Below are 25,768 nucleotides of genomic sequence, written 5' to 3'. Positions count from 1 at the left end.
AGAATTTTTCAGAACTGAGTAAAGACATGTTGTTGAAGATTCAAGATCTCAGATTCAGTAAGTCTACTGAATTGTAAGCAGAATAAACAAAAAGGAAAGAAACCCACACCAGGATACATCATTATGAAACTGCAGAAAACAAAGGACAAGGAGAAAAATTTTAGGAGGAAAAAACTAACATGTCACTTTTAAAAGCATCAACAGTTAGGCTCGTCACTGACTTCTTAAACAGCAATGAAAAGCAGGAGAAAGTAAAATGTTATTTTAAGTGTGCTCAAAGAAAGTAACTGCCAAACCAAGAATATTATACTCTACTAAAACATTCTTTAGAAATACAAAAGAAAAAAATATTTTTATGCAAAAAAAAAAAAAGCTCCAGAAGATTCTTAATGATCCCAGATGGACAGAGATACATGAAAAAAAAAGAAGAGCAGAAAGGGAGAAAAAGTAAGGATACAATTCATAGTGGTAAAGAGTTTTCCAAAATATCAATTTTTGCTTGAAAGCTCAAATTTTATCATTGGCAACAAATACCAGTTCTTTCCCTGGATTTGAGAGGTCCACTTTGTTCATTTTTGTGAAAAAATGTCTGCCAAAATACCCAAGTCTGAGTTTGTCTCAGTCATTTTTAGGTTAAAATTGAGTCCATTCCAAAAAAATACTTACAAGTAGAACAATCACACAAAGCTATTTTCTTGAGATAACTGTAGTTCTTTGATATACAGCAGTAATGCTTTACGTACACTTCCCATTCATCCATCAAACAGAATATTAAAAATGCATGTTTTCAAGGGTCATAACTTAATAAAATCAGAATTTTCACTGCTTCATTAAAAACATTTTTAGGTGAAGCTGGCTTGTTCTTTTACACTGTGAGTATATGGCAGTGAAGAATGTGTCTACTAGTACAGTTTGGTGCTGCTGCTTAATCCATGCTATCATACCAAGTTTTACCCGCCATTGCTTTTGCACTGTCAGTGCAAATGTCAAAACGAAACAAAACAAAAAGGCAAATAATGTCTTAATATAATTATGAAAGCAGTTCTTACCTTGCGGTCCACAGGGGTCAAGGACCACACTTTGAGAACTACTGCCTTAGATAAATGTCATAAGAGTAAGCTAGCTAAATGTAATCAACTATCTCACAATACCAACAATGCTTATAAAATACACATTTTAAAAAAAAGTCTTCTGCTTACACAAAATCTCAGGGAGTTTTCCTCCCACCTCCAGCCTAATTTGTTCTGTTCTTTTATCATAAGGTTCTCCCTAAGTAATAACAATCCTTATGGATTTAACAATTCTAGATCTTCAAAGGAGTCCTTATTTAAACTAGTTATGAAAACTTTCTGTATACAATACATCCAACAAACCTCTTTTTACCACATAACCTTTTAATGCTATTCTAGATGATCTTTCATTTTAGCCTTTACAGATATTTCTCTTCAATTTAATGACAGGAAGTCCTGATCTTTTTCTATGGATGAAACTGCAAATCCATTTCCTTTTTGATTTTTTCTTCCGGAAGTACTCAATCTCTACTGTGCTATCTTTCTCTGCAGCTTATTCTGTTCTCTGGTCTCCCAAAAGAAATGTTTGCTAGTACATTTGCCAAAACTTAATCATTCGCATACTGTCTGAACTTCTATTCACTCATTATTTGATACAGCTCACATTTTAAAAACAAATATTTTTAAAAGAAACTATCACTACCGTAAATGGAAATCTGGCCTTTCTAACATACTTTGCAATAAATTCACAACCCAACCACCACTCAATCAACCTCAACTTGCTAAATTAAACAAATCTCTCTGTTCCTCTGAAAAAATAAACTAAAATTTCTCCAGCATACAAAAAAATCTTTCCAATTAATGGACTTCTCCAGTCAGCAGTGAATTAACTGTTTTCACAAACTGATCTGTAGGCCAAAGGCAAGATTTAGCTGTATCTATTCACAAACCTTTTCATGCTAGTTGTACTTATCGGCATTAACTCAGAATAATCATCTAAATCAATAAATTATGAGCCCAGAAAGGCAGTGTTCTTAAAGACAACTCAACTACCCTGAATTTTTTAGATGTCGGTATTTTCAGGAGTGCCAAAACTACATCCTTTGATATTCACAAAAAAGTTAGGAGCAAAAAACTTGAACACATATTTGGAAACCAATGTTCACAGCAGCATTACTCACAATAGTCAATAGGTGGAAACAACCCAAATGTCCACTGGTAGACAAATGGATAAACAAAATGTGGTATACATACATATACAATGGAATACTATTCAGCGCTAAAAAGAAATAATCAAGCCATCAAGTGACATGGAAGAACCTTAAATGAATATTACTAGTGAAAGAAACCAATCTGAAAAGGATACATACTGTATGATTCCAACTATATGACATTCTGTTAAAGGCAAAACTATGCAGATAGTAAAAAGATCAGTGGTTACCAGGAGTTAGGAGATGGAGGGATGAAAAAGCTAGGCATAGCACAGGGGATTTTTAGAACACTGAAACTATTCTGTATGATACTATCATGACGGATACACTTGTCAAAACTCATAGAATGTGTAACACCAACAGTAACTCTAATGTAAACTATCACTTTGGTTATAATGACATATCAGTGTAGGTTCACAGACTGGAACAAACGTACTACTCTGCTGCACAGTGTTAATAGTGAAAAAGGCTATGCATGGATCGGGACAGAGAGTACATGGGAACTCTGCACTTTCTGCTCAGTTTTGATGTGAACCTAGAACTGCTCTAAAGAATAAAGTCTGTTTTAAAAAAAATGAGGGCTGAGCCCGTGGTGCACTCGGTAGCGCGCTGCGCTAGCAGCGCGGCGACGCTCCCGCGGGTTCGGATCCTATATAAGAATGACCGGTGAACTCCCTGGCTGAGCGCCGGTCACGAAAAAAAAAAAAAAAAAATGAAATTCCGATACATGTTACAACATTGTTGTAGAGACATTATTTCATACACAAAAGGATAAATACTATAAGATTCCACTTAACATGAGGTATGAAGAATAGGCAAATTGATGAGTGGGTAAAAGGGTCATGAAAATCAATGTACACTGAGAAGTAAAAATTAGAAAAATAAATTCAATAAATTCAATAAATAAATAAAAGAATGATACTTCTGCATATTGGGGAAAAAAGCAGTTAAAATGGTTAATGTTATGTATATTTCACCACAACAAAATAAATTATATCATTGGTAACTCTCTATTTCAACCTGAGATGAAAAAATTTAGACATGAATGTTAAAAATATACTGGGGGAACATGAATATGAGTGTGAAGGCCACTGGCCTAGACTATTGTTGGCTTCCCTAACTATGACCTGTACTGGTATGTACTAAGTATTCAATACACTAACAAGAGCAGCCTATAGTGCCAAAAAATAAACACTGGAGGAACCTGATGAAGAATAAGTTAATTATACCAGCAATCCATCTTTGCTAAAAAGCCTACAATTCTCCATCTCAACCTCCTCAAGTTAACTCCTTTTTTTTACCTTTTATATCTTGAGACAAATGTCACTTCATCACAGTTGCCTTCCCTAGGACCCTCCTCCCCCTTGTAAGATCAGGACCGCCTCCTTAGGTATAAACCGTAAACTCTTCCTTCATTATATTTATCAGTCAGTCACTGATTAAAGAATCAGAGAAATAAGTATGTCTCCCTCATAAAACTACACTCCATGAGAACTGGAACCCTGCCTATTTCCTTTACCACTAAAGGCTCACCGCCTTATATACACACCATGGAATACTACTCTGCCATAAAACAAGAATGAAATTCTCCCATTTGCAACAACATGGATGAGCTTGGAGAAACTTACGTTGAGTGAAATAAGGAAAGCACAGAGGGATAAATACCATATGTACTCACTCATATGTGGGAGCTAAGAGAGAAAGAATGAAGGAAAGAAAGACCACAGTGGTGTGTTGGACTTGCAGAGGGAGAGAACATTACCTAAGGATACAAAGGGGGATGGGGAGGGAGGTTAGGGATAATTGGGGGGATAACTGGGTGGGGGACACAGGGTATAATCACAATCTGTCATAATGGGCAAGCTGCCAGTATGGATCTGGCCATCACATCTTAGGCACGAGTGGTGACAATTTGCTTTGTACCCTATGAATATTCATAACCAATAAAAAAATAAATAAAATCATATATTCAAAAAATAAATAAATAAAAACTAAGTCAAAAGGGAAACAAAAAGCTCAGCACAAGGCAGTTACTCTCTCTGCTCCACCATTTCAAAATGCGATTCCCTGAGGTGCTGTACTCACCACCAGGACAAGACCCTCACCAGATGTGTTTCCTGCACTTTGGACTTACTAGTTTCTGAAACTGTAAGCGATAAATTTTGTTTTCTTTACGAAAAAACAAAAATGAATTTGATGGACAATGGATAAGACCATTGTAGTAGATTGATACAATGGAATCCTATACAGCAATATAAAAGAACAAACTACTGTTACATGCAAGAATGTGAATGAATCTCAAAAAGACTACTGAAAGAAGCCAGAGACAAAATATTACATACAGTATGCTTTTAAAAAAAAAAAAAATTATATGAAGTTCTAAAACTAAATACTAACCTATAGTGTTAGAAATCAGACTGCGGATGCCTGGGGTAGCAAGAGATGTGGAAGATTGACTAAAAATAAGCATGTGGTAATTTAGGATAAGGAAAAGTTCTATTATCTTGGCATAGTAATTGGAGTATGTATGCTTACCAAACTGTTCACTTACAATGGGTACATTTAATTGTACATAAGTTATACTTCAATAAAGTTGATTTTTAAAATGTAAAAGTAAATGAATAAATGCTCACTACCTAGTACAGTAAGTGCCTTGTACATATTAAATGTCCAATACATGTGTTAAATAATGGCACACCAATATACTCTTGGATAATTTAATGGTCTACTAAGTTCCAAACATTCTACCCATTATTTAATCTCATTTTGATAAAAATTATATATAGAACCCCTTACCAGAAAAAAATACACAAATATACAATGCTATATCATTATTTCAAGAGTTCAAGGACTTTCTGAAGCTTACCCATGGATAAAAACTTTTGCTCTAATAAGAAAATTGTACGTGGGGGAAAATTTTCTTGAGCAAGTTGTCAGGATTTTATCTCTCTGTTTGACTCGGTCACCTCAACTCTAGAAATTCCCTAAATTACTCTTCCTAAAGCAACAGTTCTAACCCAACCAAAATTCTTCAGTGCCAAAAGGATCAAGGCTAAAAGATAAATAAACTCCAGAAATAAGAAATTACTTTGAGCATTAAAGTCAGTGACAAGCAGAAACCAGCTTTGACCCAGGTCCATGCTCTCCATTCCTTACCTAATCCTACAGCTCTCCTGTATGCTGTCTTCTCCAGTTAGTATAGTCTCTCATCCCTTGCATTCCTGCCTGCTGAAATCAGATCCACTACATCCAGTCAAATACTACTCTTCAATATAGCTTTGTCTGTCTATCCTAACAAGGGATCTGTCTCTTCATACAAATTCCTATACCACTTAATTATACAGTTCTAATGATACTTATATACTGCCTTGTTTCAAATATGTAAATTCACTCCTCTTGTCAGTTACTGAGCTATTGTTTCTCAGCTTCAAACCCACACTTTACGCTTTGCTTTGTAATCCTGGTGCTCCGAATCTGTGAGCCACATTTTTTTCCTCTGCAGCTGCTTCTCATTGGGATCTGCCAATAATGGTAAAAAGAGACTACAAAGCTGTAGGAAGATGAGACACTCTCCCATCCTATTTTTTTGCTTCCCATTGCTGCCAGTATCGACCGGCAGATCTTCCTTAGGCCATTAGCAGCACATTCTAGTAGCCACAGTTTACTCCAATTTGCAGTTTTTCTGACACAGAAACAGAATCACCCCCTAAGAAACACCAGCACCAGCTAGCCAGAGCCCCCTCTGCAGCATTCTGGGCCTCAGTCCCATTGGGCCCCACTTCTGAGCTCAAGACACTAGCACCAACCGAGCAGCACCCACTTCTCAGAGGTCAGAGTTTTGGCTCCCTTCTCCAAGCTTCTGCCATTCCTCTCTTTGTTCCCCCAGTTCTAGAGATAGTAGCTGCCTCCTCAGTTGCTACCTCCAAAATATCTTACTGTTCCCTTCTGTCATTTTGGTGTTTCAGTTAACAAATCCTTTATATTAAATTCTCTGTTAAAAAAATCACTGGTGTGTTTTCTGCCTCCTGACACTCTTTCCTACAATTCAGAAGGAAACTGCTTAGGAGAGCGAGTATACCTTGAGACATCTGATTACCTCTACCACGATACTTTGTTCACAGAAAGCAACCAAAATAAATATTTAGTGAATGAATGAAAAAACCATATGCCTATAAAAGCCTTATCACTTCTAAGCATATCCTTTGTAACCTGCTCAAAGAGCTTAATGATTCTTTGGTATATTTAAGAACCTTTTGACAGACTGTAAGATCCTTCGCAAGTGTTTGTTCACTTGCGCGAACTACGGTTTTAAGTGTTCTAGCTTGTACCTGTTTGTCATATTTTATCGCATCATTTGTTCTCACATTTACCTGCTCTCACTTGAGGTGGACATTTTAAATAATTTTCAGGCTTACTTTTCCTTTTAACTCCATCTTTTAATCTATCACCCATCCCTTTCTGATTATTCTCCAATTATCCCTGTTCTTTCAGGTTACTGATATTAATGTCATACCAATTTCCTCATGTATAAATGAGAGCAGAATTAGATGACCTTCAAAATACTATCTCACTTAGAGATTCAATAATTACATAGTGTCTCACCCAAATAAATCCCCCACCTCGGCAACGTTTACTAAATTAATATTTATGTACTTTGATACATTCTCGTAGCACAAAACACTCAGTTTAATTTTTTTTTTAAATCAAAAACCTGTTAGTCCCAAGCCTTAAAGTGACTTGTTCAAGATTAGCCATACTACTGCTACTTGTATTTTCACAAAATCTAGATATACATGCCTCACAGTTTAGAAAGTTCCATATTAAGACTAATTATTTACTGATAATTTGTTTAAAAAGCTTTTCAAACCTATACAGTGGAAAAGAATCACAATACCTTTTATTTGTCTCTTTCCTTCTGTGCTCGGTTATTTCTTTTAAGGCATATGGAAAATGGCTCATAAAATGGTGTTCGAAATCACTGAGGTAATTCTTTCGAAGCCATGATTCCTATTAAAATAAGCAAAGATTATAAAATCTACAAGAAAAAATAATGTGAAATAACCAATAAAAGTTTAAGCAGAAATTTGAAAACTTATTGCTATTCAACTATACAGGTTTCATTACAATACATCTTTTGCCAGTGATATGTAAACACATGTTAAAACTAAAATGAACTGTTACGGCACATAAGTTTCGTCCGCAGATCCTTTTGGTGCTTAATAATTACTTTTACTTGAATTTTATCTGCTGTTTAAGAGGAAAAAAAGGGAGAGTAAATGAGATTTAAGAAAATTCTGAATGTGGACCATTGATGCAATGTTTATAAAATACTTAAGAAAGTCTTATACCTGGTGGTCTATTTATACCCTAACTCTATTCCTCAGCAAATCCATTATTTCCCATTAACGATATTTAACACTTTCACAAAGCAATACACTTCCCAAAATGCTTCAGAAATATTAGTAATTTTATCATTCCCTCCTACTTGAACACTGTCTCTCTAATTCCAGATCATAACACTCTTATTTCCTTCTCTCCGGGATAATCAACTATCCCATTTTGCCAGAGACTGAGTGGTTTCTTAGGATGTGGAACTTGAGATGCTAAAACAGCTGGTCACCCGAAAGTTCAATTGTTTTTCCTTCTTAGTAACCTTTACAAGATTCTTCTATTCTTCCTGACTTCTAAATGTCTGGATTTACCCAGATATCAATCCTTGTACCATTTCTGCCTGAGCTCCAGATTCTATGTACATTTGTATCTTGTACCCTGATATCTCCTCTTGAACTTCTAACAGGCATTTTAAAACTCAACATGAATAAAACCAAACTCTCCCTATCAACAGTCACCTTGCCATCTGGACCTTAACACATGCATTGTCCTTAACTCCTTTTTCCTTCACTATGCGCACCAGCAGTGCTGTTGGCTTTACCTGGATCCAGTTACTTCTCATCACTTCAACCACTAGCTACCATTCTACTCCAAGCTACCATCTCTTACCAGGATTACTGCAATAGCCTCCTAACTTATCTCCCTGCTTCTCTTCTTATCCCCCAAAAGTCAGTTCTCCACACAGCAGCCACAGTGATATTTTAAAACATAAATCATGCTTCAAAATGATACAGAAAGAGGAAAAGAGAATGGCTGTACATATATGTACGGCAAACTGGTCATCCATGAAATGATGGTTACTCGAGCTGGACAGTAAGCACAAGGGAGTCAATGAGTGTTCTACTTTTGTAAATTCAACATATTAAACAGTTCAATAAACACAGTGCAGATCATGCCACTCTTCTGCTCAAAACCCTCCAATGTCCACCACACTCAAGTTAAAATCCAACCTCCTTACCAGAGACCACAGAGAACCACATGATCTGGCCACACTGTCACTACTCTTTTTCTCCTTCACTTTCTACCATTCTCCTAGCACCTCATTTGCACAGGCTTTCCTGCCTTTCCTCAAATATGCCAAACTTGTTTTGTTCCCACCTCAGGGCCTTTATACTTGCTGTTCCCTATGCCTAGGATGTTCTTCCCACAAACTTTCGCAAGACTCGCTCTTTCACTTCATTCGGTGACATTCAAATGTCTTACCCTCAGAGTGCGTTTCATAACAAACTATCTAAACTCCCCCTCACTCTGTTCCGACACACGCTGTCTTTACACCCTGCTTTACTTTCATCTTTCTTCCTAGTACCAACATTATACATTTGCTTACTGTCTATCAGTCCCACTAGAAGGTAAACATGAGAGCAAGCATCTATCAATCTGTTTATCTCTACGTCCAGAGCCTAGAACAACACTATTCAAAAGGCCTTTTTGAAATGATGAAACTGTTTTCTATCTCTGCTGCCCAATACAGTAGCCTCTGCCCACATGTAGCTATCGAGCACTTGTGACTGAGGAATTGGATTTTAAATTGTACTTAAGTAGCCACATTTATAGATGCCCAACAAATCTTAGAATAAATGCCTCAAGAAGCATGACTGCATCTGTCTGTGTTTAGTTGCAAATTCTAATCCTCATGGGAAAAGATAACAGCAATGAGACACACAGCAAAAAAGTAGCAAGTAAGCCCAGCATTAAAATACAAAGTTAAGGCAAAACAAAATTTTCAGAGTGCATAATTACAATTGTGACCCTGACACCCAGGACCCTGAAAGCCAAAGCGAATTAAAAAGTTAATGTTAAATTGTATTTTCATTTTAGAAACTAGCTACATATTAAGTATACACACAGTATATCAGAAATAAGCAATCTCAGTAAGGATCTGGGTATTCAACCACTGCAAATAAGATTCAATGTACCTTGAGATTTTTTTTCAAACCAAGGATCAAAGTTTCAAATTACTACAAAGGTTTTTTTATTTTTTAACTAATTGAATACAAATGAAATTTCTCAATTATGCTGCAAATACTAGTAAACTAAATGCATTAAACAGCACCAACACTTAAAAGTACGTAATCAGTAGTCTTGGAACTGTGTACCTAACCCGGATGTCAACCTATCAACAGAAAAACCTATAGATTTTCTGAGGAAAAAGTTACAATTCAGCCTGTGGTGTGTGATTCACTTTTAAGGCCAAGAAATGCCATTCTGTTCCTCCTAAAGATTAAACCGTTGAAACACAGATGAGCTTGGAGAACATTATTTTAAGTGAAATAAGCCAGGAACAGAAAGAGAAATACAGCATGTTCTTGCTCTATGTGGAAGATAAGAAAGTTGACTGCTTATACACAGAAAGTAGGATAGTGATTACCAGACACAGGAAAGGGGAGTAGGAAGAGGGTGACTAACACATGCAAAATGATAGCTAGAAAGGATGGATAAGATCTAGTGCTCTATCTAGCACTGTAGGGTGACTGTAAGTAACAATTTATTGTATATACTTTCAATGAGCTACAAAAGAAGATTTTGAATGTTCCCAATACAAAGAAATGATAAATGTTTGAGGTAATGGATATGCTGACTGACTGAATTAAGATCTTTACATATTGCACACATGTATTGAAATATCACACAGTACCCCATACACATGTACAATTATTGTGTCATTAAAAAAAAAATGCTTTCTAATAAATATCGAAAACTTAGGAAGGAAGGAAGGAAGGGAGGGAGGGACAGAGGAAAGAAGGAGGGAAGGAAGGAAACAATAATGGAAATTTTAAAAAGATTAAGCTGTTATGGGTCACCCAATATCTTAACTAACAATCTACAAATAAAGGTGAATGAGAGAGAAACTAACAGTGCAAGTGGTAAAAAAAAATAAATTAACATGCACTTTCACGGCATTATGTATGGCTAACATACATTTTTATACTTTGTCTCTAAGATATTGGTTCTTATTTTATCAAGTTATTACAGTTCAGCATAACAAATCTGCTAAGGTAAACTAGAGAATTCTACCAGCAGATGCTTTCAAATATTACTGCTGTCTGAATTAACCACCCTCCCACTCCAGTCATTTCAGTTTTAAACAGTATCTCAATGCAGTATTCTGGTCTTCAACAGTTTATACAGTCTTTAAGCTTAGTAGCCTATGTTAAGGAACTGCTAAAAAAAAATGTAGCCATGTTATAAGAACACAAAATAGATCTAAAGCATACTATTTTAAATATCCGTAAAATTAAAGCAGATCCTTTGTCAGTGTTATCAAAATAGTAATAGATAATCCAAAACTAGCACAATTAATAAATTTGCAGATTTGTTATTTTGGCCCTACTATCCCATCTACATACAAATACAACTACCAAAGCAGTACCAAAAGTTTACTGGTGCTCATATGTCACCAAACACCAAAGAGGCTTGGAATTTTTATTTCTCGGCTCTCTAAAAACAAAGAAAAGGCTGGTACTCAAAGTCCATGTTCAATATCATTACTTTTCTTTTCTATCTTAGTCTTTCAGATGAAAATAGATCAATTCAAGATTGCAGATTAACATATACTTTTCTAAGAAGCTGTACAGATTATTACTAGCCTAATCACAAACCAACTGCCATATGAAAATCAAGCTTTACTTTCTCCAAATCACACACTATACCCCTAATCATGACTAATTTTTTTTTGCCAGTTTGTGCAATGAATCAAAAGACAGAAAGGCTCAAAACTATTAAACAAAATGCTACCCTGTTTGGAAAAACAACTCAAAAAACGTCCTTACACATGACGGGTCATGGATTATTAGCAACAGTGCAAGCTCTTAAAAGAAACACACACCTTAATACAATTCCATAAAGCTATTCGAGATTATCAAATACTATTTAATTTATCCCTAGTCATTTTATGCAGCCTTCTGACTCATTCTTAACTTCAGCATGAAATAAAAAGAATTAAAAAAAAAAAAGAAAACACTGCATTCTCAGTTTTATCTGTACAAAGGCCACCTCGAGAATTCACACTTGCCTAGTCAAAAGTCCTTGCAGAATTCTTCTATAAACCAGATGCTTCAATCTTTGAAGTCTTGCTCCGGCAGCTGATCTTCTAAAATGTGCTACCATATTAATTTAGCAACACTTCAATCTTACAGTTTGTTCTTCCTTAGTTGCACAGCAAAAGCATGGCAAGTACTACATTCACTACAGCACACTTAAAACAATTCAGGGCTAACCACCCATTCAGTCTGCTCCATTTCTGCTAAATATGACAATGGAGTACAAAGTGGAAGAGACTACCTAATAAACAACTTTTTTAATAATACAACAGACTTTCAGAAACTAGAATACCCTGACATAATCAACCTGCCATAAGCAATACACTGCAACTCGACTGTGAATTACACCTAATAAAAACAAATGAAATCAGGTATATTCAGTTATCCATTTCACTTAAAAAAAAAAAAAAGGCATTAAATATATTCAGGTAATAATCTCTAACTAATTTGTCTCTAAAAACTAACTTGTAGTTTTGTGCAAAAGAAACAAGTTTATAGTTCAACTCTGGGTATTTTTTGGAAAATGCATAACCAATTAGTAGTAATAAGCTGATTTCTAATCTTCCCATTTATGATAAAAGGCATTACTAAGAAAATAAAGAACCCATTAGTTCTCACCAATTTATGGGTTTCATCATGTTGTTTAGAGAGTTTCCACAGAAGGGAAATAATGTTAAGAACTTGCTGCATAACCTGTAGAGGTTCTCGTTCTACACCATTTCCAACAGAAGCAGATAGCTGTGGAGGCACAGCTTCAATCCAGCACTCAATTAACAATGGAATTATTATCTCAATAAATCCTTTCAGGTTTTCTGTAGATGACAGGCCTTCATCCACACTGCCTCCTCCAACCAGGTACCTAATAAGGAAGGGAAAGAATGAAGAAAAAGATTAATGATTAAAAAATATTTATTATCCCTTGCTTAATTTAAATCTTAAATACAAAATACCACTAAAATGAAGCTCCATAAACTAATAATTACATTAATCAAGACTAGAAAGAAAAATGAAATTCTAAGATGACAGAGCCAACAGAGATCATCAAGTTTTATTTCTCATTAGGCTTTGCTAGACATGAATAAATTAATATGCTTTCAAATGACTCCTCCCATCAGTAAACCAAATCAAATCATGAGTAACTATATGAAAACTCTGAAATACAACTGCATATCTTCCCATCATTACCCATCAATGGTCAGCAGTTATAATTCAAAATAGGAAAACTGAGTGTGGACATAACTGAAATCCTTCTTACCGTAGCCTGAACTGTGAACTGACATTTGGCTGTGAACCCCCATTTTCATAAACCTGGATGTGTTGCTGGTCGTTGGCATGTTCCTTCCAGTTGATAAAAATGGAGTTGCTAGTGGCATGGGGATTTTCTTTTTGTTCCTGAAGTCCTTCACTTTCTCTCAACCTACTGGATCCATCTGCCAAGGCCTGAAGGAATTTACTGAGTCTCACTAAGACTTTCAGCCTCCATTGCTGAGAAGTGAGTCTCCGATTAGGATTTACAGAAAGTATCCAGGACTGGAATCTGTCTCTACTTACCAGTCCTTTGGACAGCTGCTGATGAGAAATAAGTTCTACAAAATTCTTAAGCAATATGCTGCTACGGCCAGTAATTAGAGTAGGGTACTGGTCCAGCAGAATGTCCAAAAGTTTTAAAGAGTCCTCCTGAATGCCTTCAGTAATGTGAGTCATGGCACTAGAGAGATGGGCACTTACCAAAGGAAAAAATGGAGAAATTTGTTCAGCTCGTATTTTGGGGGCCAGGAATTGAAGAAGCTGAACTGCTGCTAATCGTACATTAGCATCTTTATCTGTAAACACAGCAGTCACTTCACTTAATATGTTTGAAAGGTGTGCATCAATTATAAATGGGTACTGAGACAAAAGGTCTTTAAGTCCAAGAAGAGCACTTTGTTTAACCCCAGCATTGTAGTGATGCATCTGTGACAGCAAATCCTATAAATAAAAATACACATTTTAGGTACATACACATACACATTCTATTATTTTCAAAGAAACATGCTAACTAAAATTATGATAATACACTAACACTCCTTGGAAAAACTACCTCAATAAGTATTTTAAACATTATTTAGCTTTTCTTAAGATCAGATCACAGTTTTATCTTTAAAATATTTTTATCTTAATAATGTTACATAATTTTCAGTTAGAATTTTCTCATTTCTACATTAACCTGAATGCAGACTTAGGCACTCTATGATTTAAAGTGACAGCAATCAGCACCATTTACTGAAGACCAACTATAAACCAAACATTAAACATTACAGTATGTTCACTTACATACTTTTAATTTAACAGCCCCTTTCTGCCTATTTTAAATTGTCTTTCAGAAGGTGTGTGTGTATGTTTTATTCAAAGCATACTACTTAATTTTATTTCTGGCATAATGTACATAACCTTCAAAAAAACACATAACTTCAAATACCTTTCTGGTATTATTTAACCCTCAGAGCTTAAAAACCAAAACTAGAAAATGCATATCTTTACAAAGACTTGTACTATACACAAATGTTCATAAAAGTATTATTCATAAGAGCCAAAAAGTGGAAACCATACGTCCATCAACTGATGGGTGATCAACAAAATGTGACATAACCACACAATGGGATACTGTATGACAATACAAAGGAATGAAATACTGTTCTGATACATGCCTCAACATGGAAGAACCTCAAAAACAGTATGCTAAGTGAAAGATCAGTAACAAAACACCATGTAGTATATGATTGCATTTACATGCAATGTCCAGAATAAGCAAATCTGTAGAGATAGAAAGTCGATTTGGGTCACCTAACGCTGGGAGAATGGAATGGAGTGACTTCCAATGGATACAGCGTTTCTTTCTGCAGTAATTAAAATGTTCTAAAATTAGATTATGGTGATAATAACATAACTCTGTAAATGCACTAAAAACCACTGAACTACAGTCTTTGAAAAGGGTGAATTTTATTACATGTAAATTATATCTCCATAAAGCTGTTAAAAATTTTTTAAGCAAAACTACTGGTCAAACTTCAACTGACTTCAAGCATTCAACAGGAACCTATAATAAGCTATGTGCTATGTATGGGTTCAAAAATGAGAAAAACAGGATCTTATCTTAATCAGCTATAAAAACAGCTGGTAAAATGTTTATCAAAAACTTGACACATTAAATAGTTAAACATAAGAATTATTTCCAGATGACATATCATCACATAAGTATTCTAGGGAAAAATCATTATGGGTTTAGTTTAGCAAACCTTTCTGGAGGAGGTGGGAAAGATGCAGGTATAAGATCAGATATAAGAAACAGATGAACTCTAAACATTATCCATCAATAAACCCTATAACTCTAGGCAAGCCATTTGCTCTAAGAGTTAAAACAACTTTTCACAAAAACATATCATTCTACATGATTTCAAAAAAAATCTCACTTAACCAAAACACAATTTATGACTTACCTTTATGTTAAGTTTCCTATTGTTTGTTGGAAGTGTTCCATCCTCTTTGAGTTGCTCAGGCAGATGTATCGTTTTTGTTTTAAAGTTTGTTGCAGTAGCATTTTCTATCTTGGGCTTCTTTTTACCAACTTTTAGTTTTACTTTTTGGAAATCAACTTGGCGTTTTCTTTTTTTGGTCATTCTTGAATGCTATAACGAAAAAAATTAACTTAAAAACAATGGATAAAGACAAGAATAAACGATAATAAAAAAAGCTATTTTCCTACACTTACATTACTCTAACACTTATTTCAACATACTCAAGAATCAAGGCCTACAGTGATTATGTCAAAGGATCAAAATATTCAATAGAAAACACTGTTAAGAAATGCAAAAAGTAAGCTGAGTCAAGAAATACTGTCCTCAAGAAATACTGAGGGGAGTCATTAACCATAGGCAACAGTCTTGCCACTGGTTTTGCAAGATTTTCTCAGCCATGGAACCCTCTATCAAGCAACATGCTAAGTGGAGACCTTCCGAAATGATTCTTTTTTTTTTTTCCCTTGTGTGTAGGAAAGCAGCACACTTGCTACAGATATACCCTGTATCTGCTGGGAAGCTTGTAGTCCCTACAGTCCCCTGCGGAACCTCTAGCAAAAGAAAGCAAAGTTTGAAAATCAATGTTATGAATAAATGTAGCCTGTAACAGGAAAAGTTTCATGAATGTAAATGCCTGAACAATGAGTAAGATTCAAATATGCAGCAAGGAGAGTACCAGGCATTTCATGAGCAAGGAAAGTCAAGAGTAGGGCATGGGCCTGGTATAGGCAAAAGTGAAGATCCAGCATTCTGAATACCAGGAAAAGCTAGACTAGATATAAACAGGAAACAGTATCCAAAAGAAAAAAGAAAAAAACTAGGATAAAAAGCAGCTTGAAAGGAAATACAACGTAACAGAGGAATAAGGAACAAAGACCAGGTAGGCCACTACCATAAGAAATAATGCAGGCACAACCATGTCACCTTGCACCCCTCCCTCTCACCACATGACTTCAACTTAAATCCAAATCTTCCTTACACAGGGCATCTTTGATCTTCGTAAAGATGGTCCATTCCCAGACCAATACTTTAAAGAAGTCCTTTATAGCTACCCTAGACTATTCAATAGTTTCCCCACTGGTATTCTTGCCTCGTCTCTAGTGTCTACTCTCTAGACTACTGGCCACAGTCACCACAGAGCTCTTTCTAAACAAAGACCTAACCAAGGCTCGGGAGCTTTCAGTTGTTCTTACTCCTCTCACATAGTAAAAACTCCTTAGCAGAATATATTAGGTCCTTCCAAATGTGGCCCCGTTCATCCTCTCCAGCTTTACCTTCCCACAAGCTAATCTCTATCTAAAAAATAGGCTCTTCCACCTGGTACCAGTTCAACTCTTCTTGAAGCCTTTCCACATGCCACGAAAATAATGAATTCTGACTTCCACTACAGTTGAGTAAGAAACCACCTTTGGAACAAATGAAACTTCTCCTGGTCTATCATAACTATCCTGTGCCTAACTATAAAAAGTCACAATGCTATACCTGGTGGTACAAAAAAAAATGAGTAAAATGAAAGCCTGCACTGCTGCAAGATTAATAAAATGTCTGGTGCAAGACTGCGCAGCTCAAGTTCCAGCCTCGGGTTCAAGGATATAATCTGAATTATATCCAAATTCACTTGACTGCAGGGTTTTACTACATTATAAAATCCCCATGAGCTAGGATGTGGCTACACAGATCAAGAGCCAATTCTAGAACCATACTGATTAGGTTCTGATCCAGACTTTGCCCCTTCCTTGCTGAACTTATCCTAGTTTCTACCTATAAAATAGGCACAACAACAACATCTACCTCACATAGTGGTTATGAGGTAGGTCAAATAAGGAGTAAATGAATTCATACTTGTAAAACACTCAAAACTATGCCTGACACATTGCTAATTATATATGCAATAAGCACAAACATGTATGTGTTCTTGAAGTCTCTGGACCAGTACATACCAAGCACAATATCAGATGCATTATGTACATTACCACTCAATCCCACAATACCATGTGAAGAAACTGGTACTAAGCCCATTTGAAAGATGTGGCTCAGAAAGGTTTTTAAGTCAATCCTTCACTAAAGAGTTGAAGAGGGGCCGGGCCCGTGGCTCACTTGGGCGAGTATGGTGCTGACAACACGAAGTCAAGGGTTAAGATCCCCTTAAAAATTAAAAAAAATAAAGAGTTGAAGAGGAATTCACTCACAGGACTGAGCTCTGCAAAGCCAACTTTATATTATACGCACTGGAATCAAAGTGGTTTGCCTTATTTCATTTATCCCAATCCCAAGTTTTCATCCCACCCACATCTCTAGTTACCTCAGTCTGAAAAAAACAAAGGGTAAGGAAAGGAAGACTAAAAAGATGGCCCGGATACTCACCTGGCCTCTTTTAATACAAAAACGGTTTTCACTTATTAAGCAAGCACAATCTGTGAGCTTTTCCTACAATTACTAGCTGGGACCAGGGATGAAAATAAATGGTACAGGACATTCTGAAAAATTAACCCTCTTAACCCCACCCACCCCAATCCTCTTGGCTCTCTTTAGCCATTAACTACCTGACTGATCTCTAACACACAGATTACTGTCAAGTTTATGCCATGTTATCCATCATTTCGTATTAGTCACACTCATGTTCTGCCTTCGATAGGAAAATTATGAGGGCTCATCGCCCTTCCTTGACTTTTAAAACTGGCAAGATTCTTTCTATGTAGATCACATTTTTACATTAGGAACTTTGAAAGTTCTACTGTAAGTTTCTGTTATTTTCACCTAAAATAAAGAATTTCATAGCACAGAAGTCAAACAGTTCTACTAAGCCGCTTTCAGAGTAGCTGGTTTTGAGTATACAGTAGGAACTCTGACCTCAAGGACTGAACTCATATCATTGGGTCTCTTAGAGATGTGAGCCCCGATAGTTTTTAAACTATTGGGCTTTAATTCCATATATTCCTACTGCAGGCTTTTTCTGTTAATTTCAACTAAAGGCAGATCATAGCGTATAAAATTCAACGGCACCGAATTCCACCTAGTTTGCCTGACACCTCATTACCCTTCCTCATTTCTAACTTCTTTTCCCAAAAAAGTCAAGGAGAGAGCAAGCACACTGCACTAGGCCTTTGACAATCTCCTCTCCAACCCCGACCCAAACTCCACCGAGAGGCCAGTGGGAGGCACCCGACTTCCCCGAAGCAAATGCCCCAGGCAGAGGGGACTCCACACAACTGGTGCTCAGGCAGAGGGGACTCCACACAACTGGTGCTGCTGTTCTGCTCCGTACAGGTCGCTTAACTGCACACCCGGGCGGCGGGAGGGAGAATAAGGAGGCGACCCTTCAGCTCCACCCCACGTTCTCGGTCTTGAGTGCCAGAAGTGAAGACCCCGTGGGTTTTAGGGAACTATCCCTCCTTCTGCTCCTGTGAACACCGGTCAGGACCGCAGTCGAGTAAGGGCGGCCGATCCCCACACACAGACCTAAAACTCTCAGACTCGGAACCCGGCGAACCCGCCCAGTCACTAGAGGCGGTGCAAACGCCCGCGGGGCGCCCCGCCCCCGCACGGCCCCGCTCGCACCCAGGCCCAGCTCCGAAGGCGCGCCACGGCCGGGGGTCGGGAGGGGCGCACAGCGGCCACAATCGGCCCTGTCCGCCTGGGCCGCGGACAAGACAGCGACCGCCCCGCGCCCCCGCGCGCCGTCCCTAACCCTGGGAGGGCCCTGGCCGACGGGAAGCGGCCTCTGACCTGAAGGCCCTGCCGGGGCCGGGCGTGAAGGCGAGGGGAAGAGCGTGCGAGCAGAAGCCCAAGGAGCGACAGCGTGCGCCACCGGCCGCACCCGTCGCTCCCGGAGCGTGTTTTCAAATCACCTGGTCCTCTCACGCCACCGCGTCTCCTTCCGCGGCCCGGAAATCAGGGCCCCTCCTCCGCCGCGCCGCGCTCACGTGACCACGACCCGCCGCCGCGCGCACCCGGGGAGGCGGGAGCCGGAGCGGCCTACCCCGCCCCACCCCCGGGAGGAGGGGTCGCGCCGGAAGCTTCCCGCGCGCGGGGAGGAGAGCGACTGATTGGAGGACAAAGCGTGGCCCTTAGGTCCAGCCCACAACATCCCAGGCCTGCCTCTCGGGGTGTCTCCCTGGTCACAACTAGCTCTTTCTCCTTCTTGTAGACCACCTTTCTTCAGACACGGAGCTGCATTCATTGAATAGCTTAAATTGAACTGAACTTAGAAAGGGAAAAGTTAGAGAATGCAAGGAGGATGGAATTCCTGGGGACATTAACCTGGGCTACAATGGAGCAGATAAGAATTATTTAAAAGCAAAATACACCTCGTAGCTGTTGCCTGGAAGTCTCAATCTAGGATTTTCCCTAATATTTCAGTTTCTCAGGACTAATATTCCTGCTACTTAAATCAAGTGGAAAATTAAATTAATTTAAATTAATTTCTGAAATTAAGAAAGAAATTAAAATGCCCAGAAAGAAGGTAAAAAAGCAAGGACAATGAGCCTTTGGGAGATAGTCTTGGCACAGACTGGCATGGTGACATGGAATAAAGAGCCCCAAGTATGGAGTTTAGATCTTGATTCAAATTTGTCTCTACAGCTTACCAGATATGAGACTTAATAAAGCTGGCAAAGACATTGAGCCTCAATATACAGGGTAGGGGTTCAAAGCAATGATGTCTGAATCCGGGAGACCCAAACTCTGGAACTAAAAACATGCCTACTCCATAATCAGAGATTAATGAGGCAGCACCAGAAGCCCCGCTCTTCACCGTCAACACAGCCACACCGCCACAATTTGCCTTGAATCCCCCATAACCATAAACATTTAGGAGTCATTGGCATTTTATGGCATTACATATAAAGCTATGAGATTGAATCAGAAGAAGAAAGGTTATTGGCAGCCAGATTTGTCCTCTGAACTCCTGATTTATATCTAACAGGTCATTCAATTTTTCCTTTTGATATCAGGTACACAAGTTAAGGTCAACATACTCAAAGCCAAAATCCCAATTTACCCTCTGAGATTTATTCTTCCTACAGCTCCTTCAAATAGCAACTCCATCCTTCCAGTTACTCGAGGCAGAATTTTTGGGTTTTGGCCTTGCTTCTTTCTTTCGCATCTCACATCTAACCCATGAGGAGATTCTGTTGAGTCTACCTTCAAACACATCCTGACTTCCACCTCTTAACATCACCTCCTGTGCTGCCATCCTGGTCTAAGCCACTTTCCGATCACTCTGAACAGGTCTCCCTGCTTTTTGCCATCTCTTTTTCCTCCTAGAATCTAGTATCAGCAGAGCAGCATTGTGATTATTTTAAAATCTACGTCAGATCAGGTCACTCTTTTCAAAACCCTTCCATGGCTCCCCTTGACCTCTGAGCACTCCTCCTTGCACTCTTCCCATTTTCACTGTTGCAGCTGCCCTTGCTTCTTTGCCTTTCTCAAACACACATGACATGCTCTTGCCTTTGGACCTTTGCTTTAGCTTTTCTGTCTGCCTCAAACACTCTTCCCAAATAAATTCACGCAGCTAACTACCTCCCCTCCCTTGAGAGTGCTCAAATACATTTCGAGGAGGCCTTCCCTGACCACTTCATTTAAAATCACAACCTACCTTCTCCCAGAACTTGTAATTCCCCTTCATTGCTCTACATTTATATTATTTTTAGAACTTATAACCTTCTTGTATACTACATGGTTTCCTTATGTATCATATTCATTATTTGATTCTGTCCTCTACCCACCACTAACATGTAAGCTCCACATGAGATCTTTGTCTGTTTTGTTTCCTGGTATATTTCAAGTACCTAGAGCAGTGCCTGTCATACAGTAGGTCCTCAATAAATATTTGTTGAATGGATGTCAAGGAAGCACCTGCCACATAGTGGTGCTTGCAAACAGCAGCTCTTATTATGCCCTTCTTTGCTGTTGGACATGGGTTACAGACTCAGCCGAGAAAGTGGTCTGGTGGCTATGGAGCTGAGGGATGTACTTGTGGCTGGCAGGTCTCAGCAATGGCCAACTGTTGCCACGAGGGAATGCACATCTTCTCGTTTGCAAGCAAATCCAGAAATCCAGAAATGTTTATAAGAAATCTGATCTTGAAATACAGCAAGTACATTTGGGGTTGGCCAGTTAGCTCAGTTGGTTACAGCAGTGTTATAATACCAAGGTCAAGGGTTCAGATCCCATACTGGCCAGCCGCCAAAATAAAATAAATAAATAAATACAGCAAGTACATTTAACAAATGAGCATGTACATTTTTCCCTCTTTTTTAAAACTGCAGCCACAAAAAACTCTTATGAACAGGTTGCCAGTTTACAACCTCTGGTTTAAGACATGAAAAGTGTGTACATAAAGATAGGCTTTTACTGACTTCTGGTCAAGATGGCGGAATACACGGCCCTCAGAGTCACCCTCTCCCACAAATCAACTAATTTATGACTATTAAAAAGCAATGACAGCCAAGCTGACCTGGGGAACAGGAGGAGAGACCTATAGAGTGCATGAAGGCCAGAGAAGCCACGGTGAGAGAAAGGAAATACCTCTTGGACCATTTCGAATCCTGGCCACTTCCAGGCTGGAGCTGCTAAATACACAGAGCAGGAGCTGGCAAAAGCTGCAGCTGTGCCCTTCAGATGAAGTTGCTTGGAGGCAGCAAGGGAGAAGAGGGCGCTGATGGCCCTCTGGCCAGCAAGACCAGGAATAGGGTTCCAGTGGACACACACAGAAGCGAGGTACCACAACAACTGAAAAAAAAGAGCCATTCAGAGGCCCGTGAGTCATCTCAAGGGACCGGTGTACAGCCCGTCCCATGGACAGTGTTTGCAGCACAGGCGGTGGGGGAGAGGGGACCACTGGGAGAACACTGGGGCACAGCAAGGACAGCTGATCTGAACCCCAGTCAGTATAGGACCACTCAGAGGAGACTGGTTGGGAATATAGAATTGCATGGGGTGCAGTTTGATGAAAAGACTCAGGCCCAGACCAGTGTGTCTACACAACCAAGGTGCATTGGATTTCACTAAACCCAGAAGTCTTACGAAGTCAACCATTAAAACCTGACCTGCACAAAAAGCCTTCCCCAGGGAATAAACAGCAAAGCAGCAATTTAGCTCATCCACAGAGCTCAAGTACAGGTCTGCACAGGAAGCTCCCCCACTTTTGAAGTAAGCAAAGGACAACAGATTAGTTCCAGTTCAGAGTTTAAGTGTTGGGAACAGCAAATAATCCAACAGAGAACTGAAAGAAAAAACAGAGTACCCACAATCAGAGACAAAGTTTGATATTAACTAGTAAAGGTCTCATCTCACCAAAGAACACCTATAACATTTAGAAGGACCAGAGGTCCCCTGGTCTACCAATCCAGAAAGGGGGACAACCAGGCACACCACAACACCATGGGGCTCACCCAGGGTCCTGAGGTTGGGATCCAGGGACTGGACCCCTCTCCCACAACCATGCACACCACGATCACCACCAACAACTAGGTAAGGAGCATGCCTACCACAGCCACCACAATAACCACAGCTACCATAAAAGTGGCTAGACACCACAACCACCATGTAGATGGTCTGCCAGCCACTGGAGTGCATTGACACAAGGAGACTCACCAGCACAGATAAAGGAAAGGAGAGGATGTCTCTCTCCACAAAGCTCATTCCAGAATGACAGAAGAAGCATCTGCTCTAGAGTAATATTGGGGGACCTGAACACACCTCTCAGCATTGGACAGATCATCTAGACAACAAATCAACAGAGTAACCATTACACTTTCAGAAGGAGAGAAGAAATCTAGGGTAATTAGAGGGGGGAGGGGGGAGAGAGAAGGGGATGGAGAGAGATTGGACAAGGGGCATAAAGAGTAAGTACGATTTGTAACAATGTATATGCTAGTAATATTGATTTGATCAGCATATGTCCATGTTGAACCCCCAAAATATGTATACTCAATTATGATTTGATAAAATTTTTTTTTTTTTTTTTTTGTGACCGGCACTCAGCCAGTGAGTGCACTGGTCAGTCCTATATAGGATCCGAACCCGCGGCAGGAGCGTCGCCGTGCTGCCAGCGCAGCACTCTACCAAGTGTGCCACGGGCTCGGCCCTGATAAAAAATTTTTTTAAAAAGACAGGCTTTTTCCAACTCTATGTGATGAACTTAGCAATTACGAGGATTGTCTGCTTAGCTGAGCCAGAAGAGACTTTTGATAAATAGCAAGCATGTAACTAACCAGGGTCCTGACCCATGCCGGAAAAACATTATTTACAGTGAAAATACATTGTGGAATGTGTAGGACATTCCACTTCCAAAACTCTGTCAATTGGCCACATAATCCACTGTATTAGTTTCCTGGGTTTACCATAACAAAGTATCACAAACTGAGTGGCCTCAATAACAAAAATGTATTGGCTCCCAGTTTTGGAAATATAGAAATTGGTTTCTTCTAAGGGCTCTGAGGGAGAATCTGTTCCATGCCTCTCTTCTAGCTTCTAGTGGCCTTTGACATTCCTTGGCTTCTAGATGGTGTTCTCTCTGTGTCTTCACCTTGTTTTCCCTCTGTGTGTGTCTATATCTGTGTCCAAATTTCCACTTCTTAATTTTGTTTGTTGTGTTTGCTGGCTGCTACACAGATCGAACCCTGGACCTTGGTGTTGTCAGTACCACATTCTAACCAACTGAGCTAATTGGCCAGCCTTAAATTTCCTCTTTTTATATGGACACCAGTCATACTGGATTAAGGCTGCCTTAATGAACTCATTTTAACTTGACTACCTCTGTAAAGACCTTATATCCAAATAAGGTCACCTTCTGAGGTACTAGGGGTTAAAAATTCAACATTTCTTTTGCGGGGACACAATTCAATGCATAATAGCCACCAAGATCTGTGTCCAGAAATGTCTATATTTCATCTGAACAACTTCTTTTTGTCTATGCTCAGAAGCATCACAAGACTCTAGATTAAGTAACTTACTCCTACACAATACAACTAACCTTTGCAGCTGCTCTTTAAAATGTTTTTTATATGGGCTTCCACTTAACATTTGCTTTGGGAATAAGGTACCACTGCTAAAAAACCTGAAACTCTGTTAACCAAATAAAATTGATTTTATAATGTCAAGGCAAACAAGAAAAAGATAAGCATATTAAATTGGCTCTTACCTTACATTGTAAAGCTACTGCTAACACAAAAAGCAAAAAGTGTCCTTAAAGAAAGGTGAAAAGGATGAGTTCAAGTTTGGTACTATAACCAGGACGAAAACTGAGAGTACATTCCCTGAGAATTGACATGACATATGCAAATTACTTGGCACACTGCCTGGTACACAGTAGACCTTCAATAAATGGCAACAGTTATCAGTACTGAGAATGTAGTGGGCCTTGTTTGTGCAAAATGAACTTTTTCTCAGGCTTCTCAAAGTAACAATAAACCAGTTCTGACTTTAAGTGAAAAGGAATTTATTGAAAGGGTATTGGGTAACACTCAGAATGGCCAGGAAGGCTGCCAGTTCAGGCTTGGAAAAAAGACAGGAAGAAGGGACACCAGCCAGGCAGGAGTACCACCACCGTTATGTCACAATATCAGTTTAAGAAATAAGAATTGGAAATGAGGAAGTAAAATTATCTTTATTTGTAGATGTGATTGTATATCTCAAAAAAATCAACTAAGAAGTTATTACAAACAATAGTAGAATTCAGAAAGGGCAAGGAGGTATAAAATTAACACTGAGAAATCAATAGTCTTCATTTTATGCAAACAATAACCATTTGGAAGATAGGATGGAAAAGAAGGTCCCATTTACAGTAGCAATCAAAACAGATAAGATTCCTATGACTGGATTAGAATATTCAACTTCCTAAAGCTGTCAATTCTCTCTAAATTAATTGGTAAATTGATTGGGATCCCAATAAATATATCAACAGGGCTTTTTTCTAGACATGGGGTCAAATTGTGCATAAAAAATTAAACAAACAAGAATAGCCAAGAATCGGTTGGTTAGAGAATGGTGCTGGTAACAGCGAGGTCCGGGGATCAATCCCTGTACTGGCCAGCCACCAAAAAAAAAAAAAACAAAAGAAAGAAAGAAAAGAAAAGAATAGCCAAGAAAACTTTAAAAAAGAAAAAAAGAAAAGCAATGAGTGAGGACCAGCACTATTAGATATGGAAACATTATAAAACCTCAACAATTTAAATGTGGTTTTGGCATATGAATAGAAAAACCAATACAAAACAAAATACAAAGTCCAGAAATAAACCTAAATAAATACAAGAACTTGTAAGGCAACATCTCATATCAGTGGCACAATGCTAAATGGTTTAAACAAATAGGGAGCCATTTGGAAAAAGGTAAAGTTGGATCTATACTTCACATATTAAATTCAGAGATGTATATTTAAAAAACAAATCAATAAAAGTCCCAGACAACAAATTGGGTGAATTATTGTATGACTCTGGACTTCTACTAGGATTTAAATCTAAGTGCCAGGGGGAAAGTGTTTCAAAAATTTGGTTATAGGCTTTTGCCAAAACTTTTAAATATTTTCTGCATGACCAAGAAAAAGTGAAGTCGAAAGA

At 38.5% G+C, this 25,768-nt stretch overlaps 1 protein-coding gene across 3 annotated transcripts in view; it reads right to left on the bottom strand.

The window, feature by feature from the left end:
* TEX10 (testis expressed 10) overlaps window positions 1-25,768 on the bottom strand; it is an 87,163-nt gene that overhangs the window by 44,509 nt on the left and 16,886 nt on the right. The window contains exons 1-5 of one of the 3 annotated variants that reach the window (XM_063082263.1): window positions 19,055-19,135; window positions 15,129-15,317; window positions 12,908-13,620; window positions 12,271-12,511; window positions 7,116-7,228 (exon numbers count right to left, since the gene is read on the bottom strand). In XM_063082263.1, the coding sequence (XP_062938333.1) occupies window positions 7,116-7,228; window positions 12,271-12,511; window positions 12,908-13,620; window positions 15,129-15,308 (1,247 nt within the window). In that variant the 5' untranslated portion in view covers window positions 15,309-15,317; window positions 19,055-19,135. Of the gene's footprint in view, window positions 1-7,115; window positions 7,229-12,270; window positions 12,512-12,907; window positions 13,621-15,128; window positions 15,318-18,932; window positions 19,136-25,768 lie in introns of those variants that run through there. The other 2 variants (XM_063082265.1, XM_063082264.1) reach the window with 2 other exon arrangements.

This window comes from Cynocephalus volans, chromosome 17, assembly GCF_027409185.1.
Source record: "Cynocephalus volans isolate mCynVol1 chromosome 17, mCynVol1.pri, whole genome shotgun sequence".
In the NCBI taxonomy this organism is placed as follows: domain Eukaryota; kingdom Metazoa; phylum Chordata; class Mammalia; order Dermoptera; family Cynocephalidae; genus Cynocephalus; species Cynocephalus volans.
Note: the sequence above shows the minus strand (reverse complement) of the source record. Positions and strands in the feature narration are given on the sequence as shown.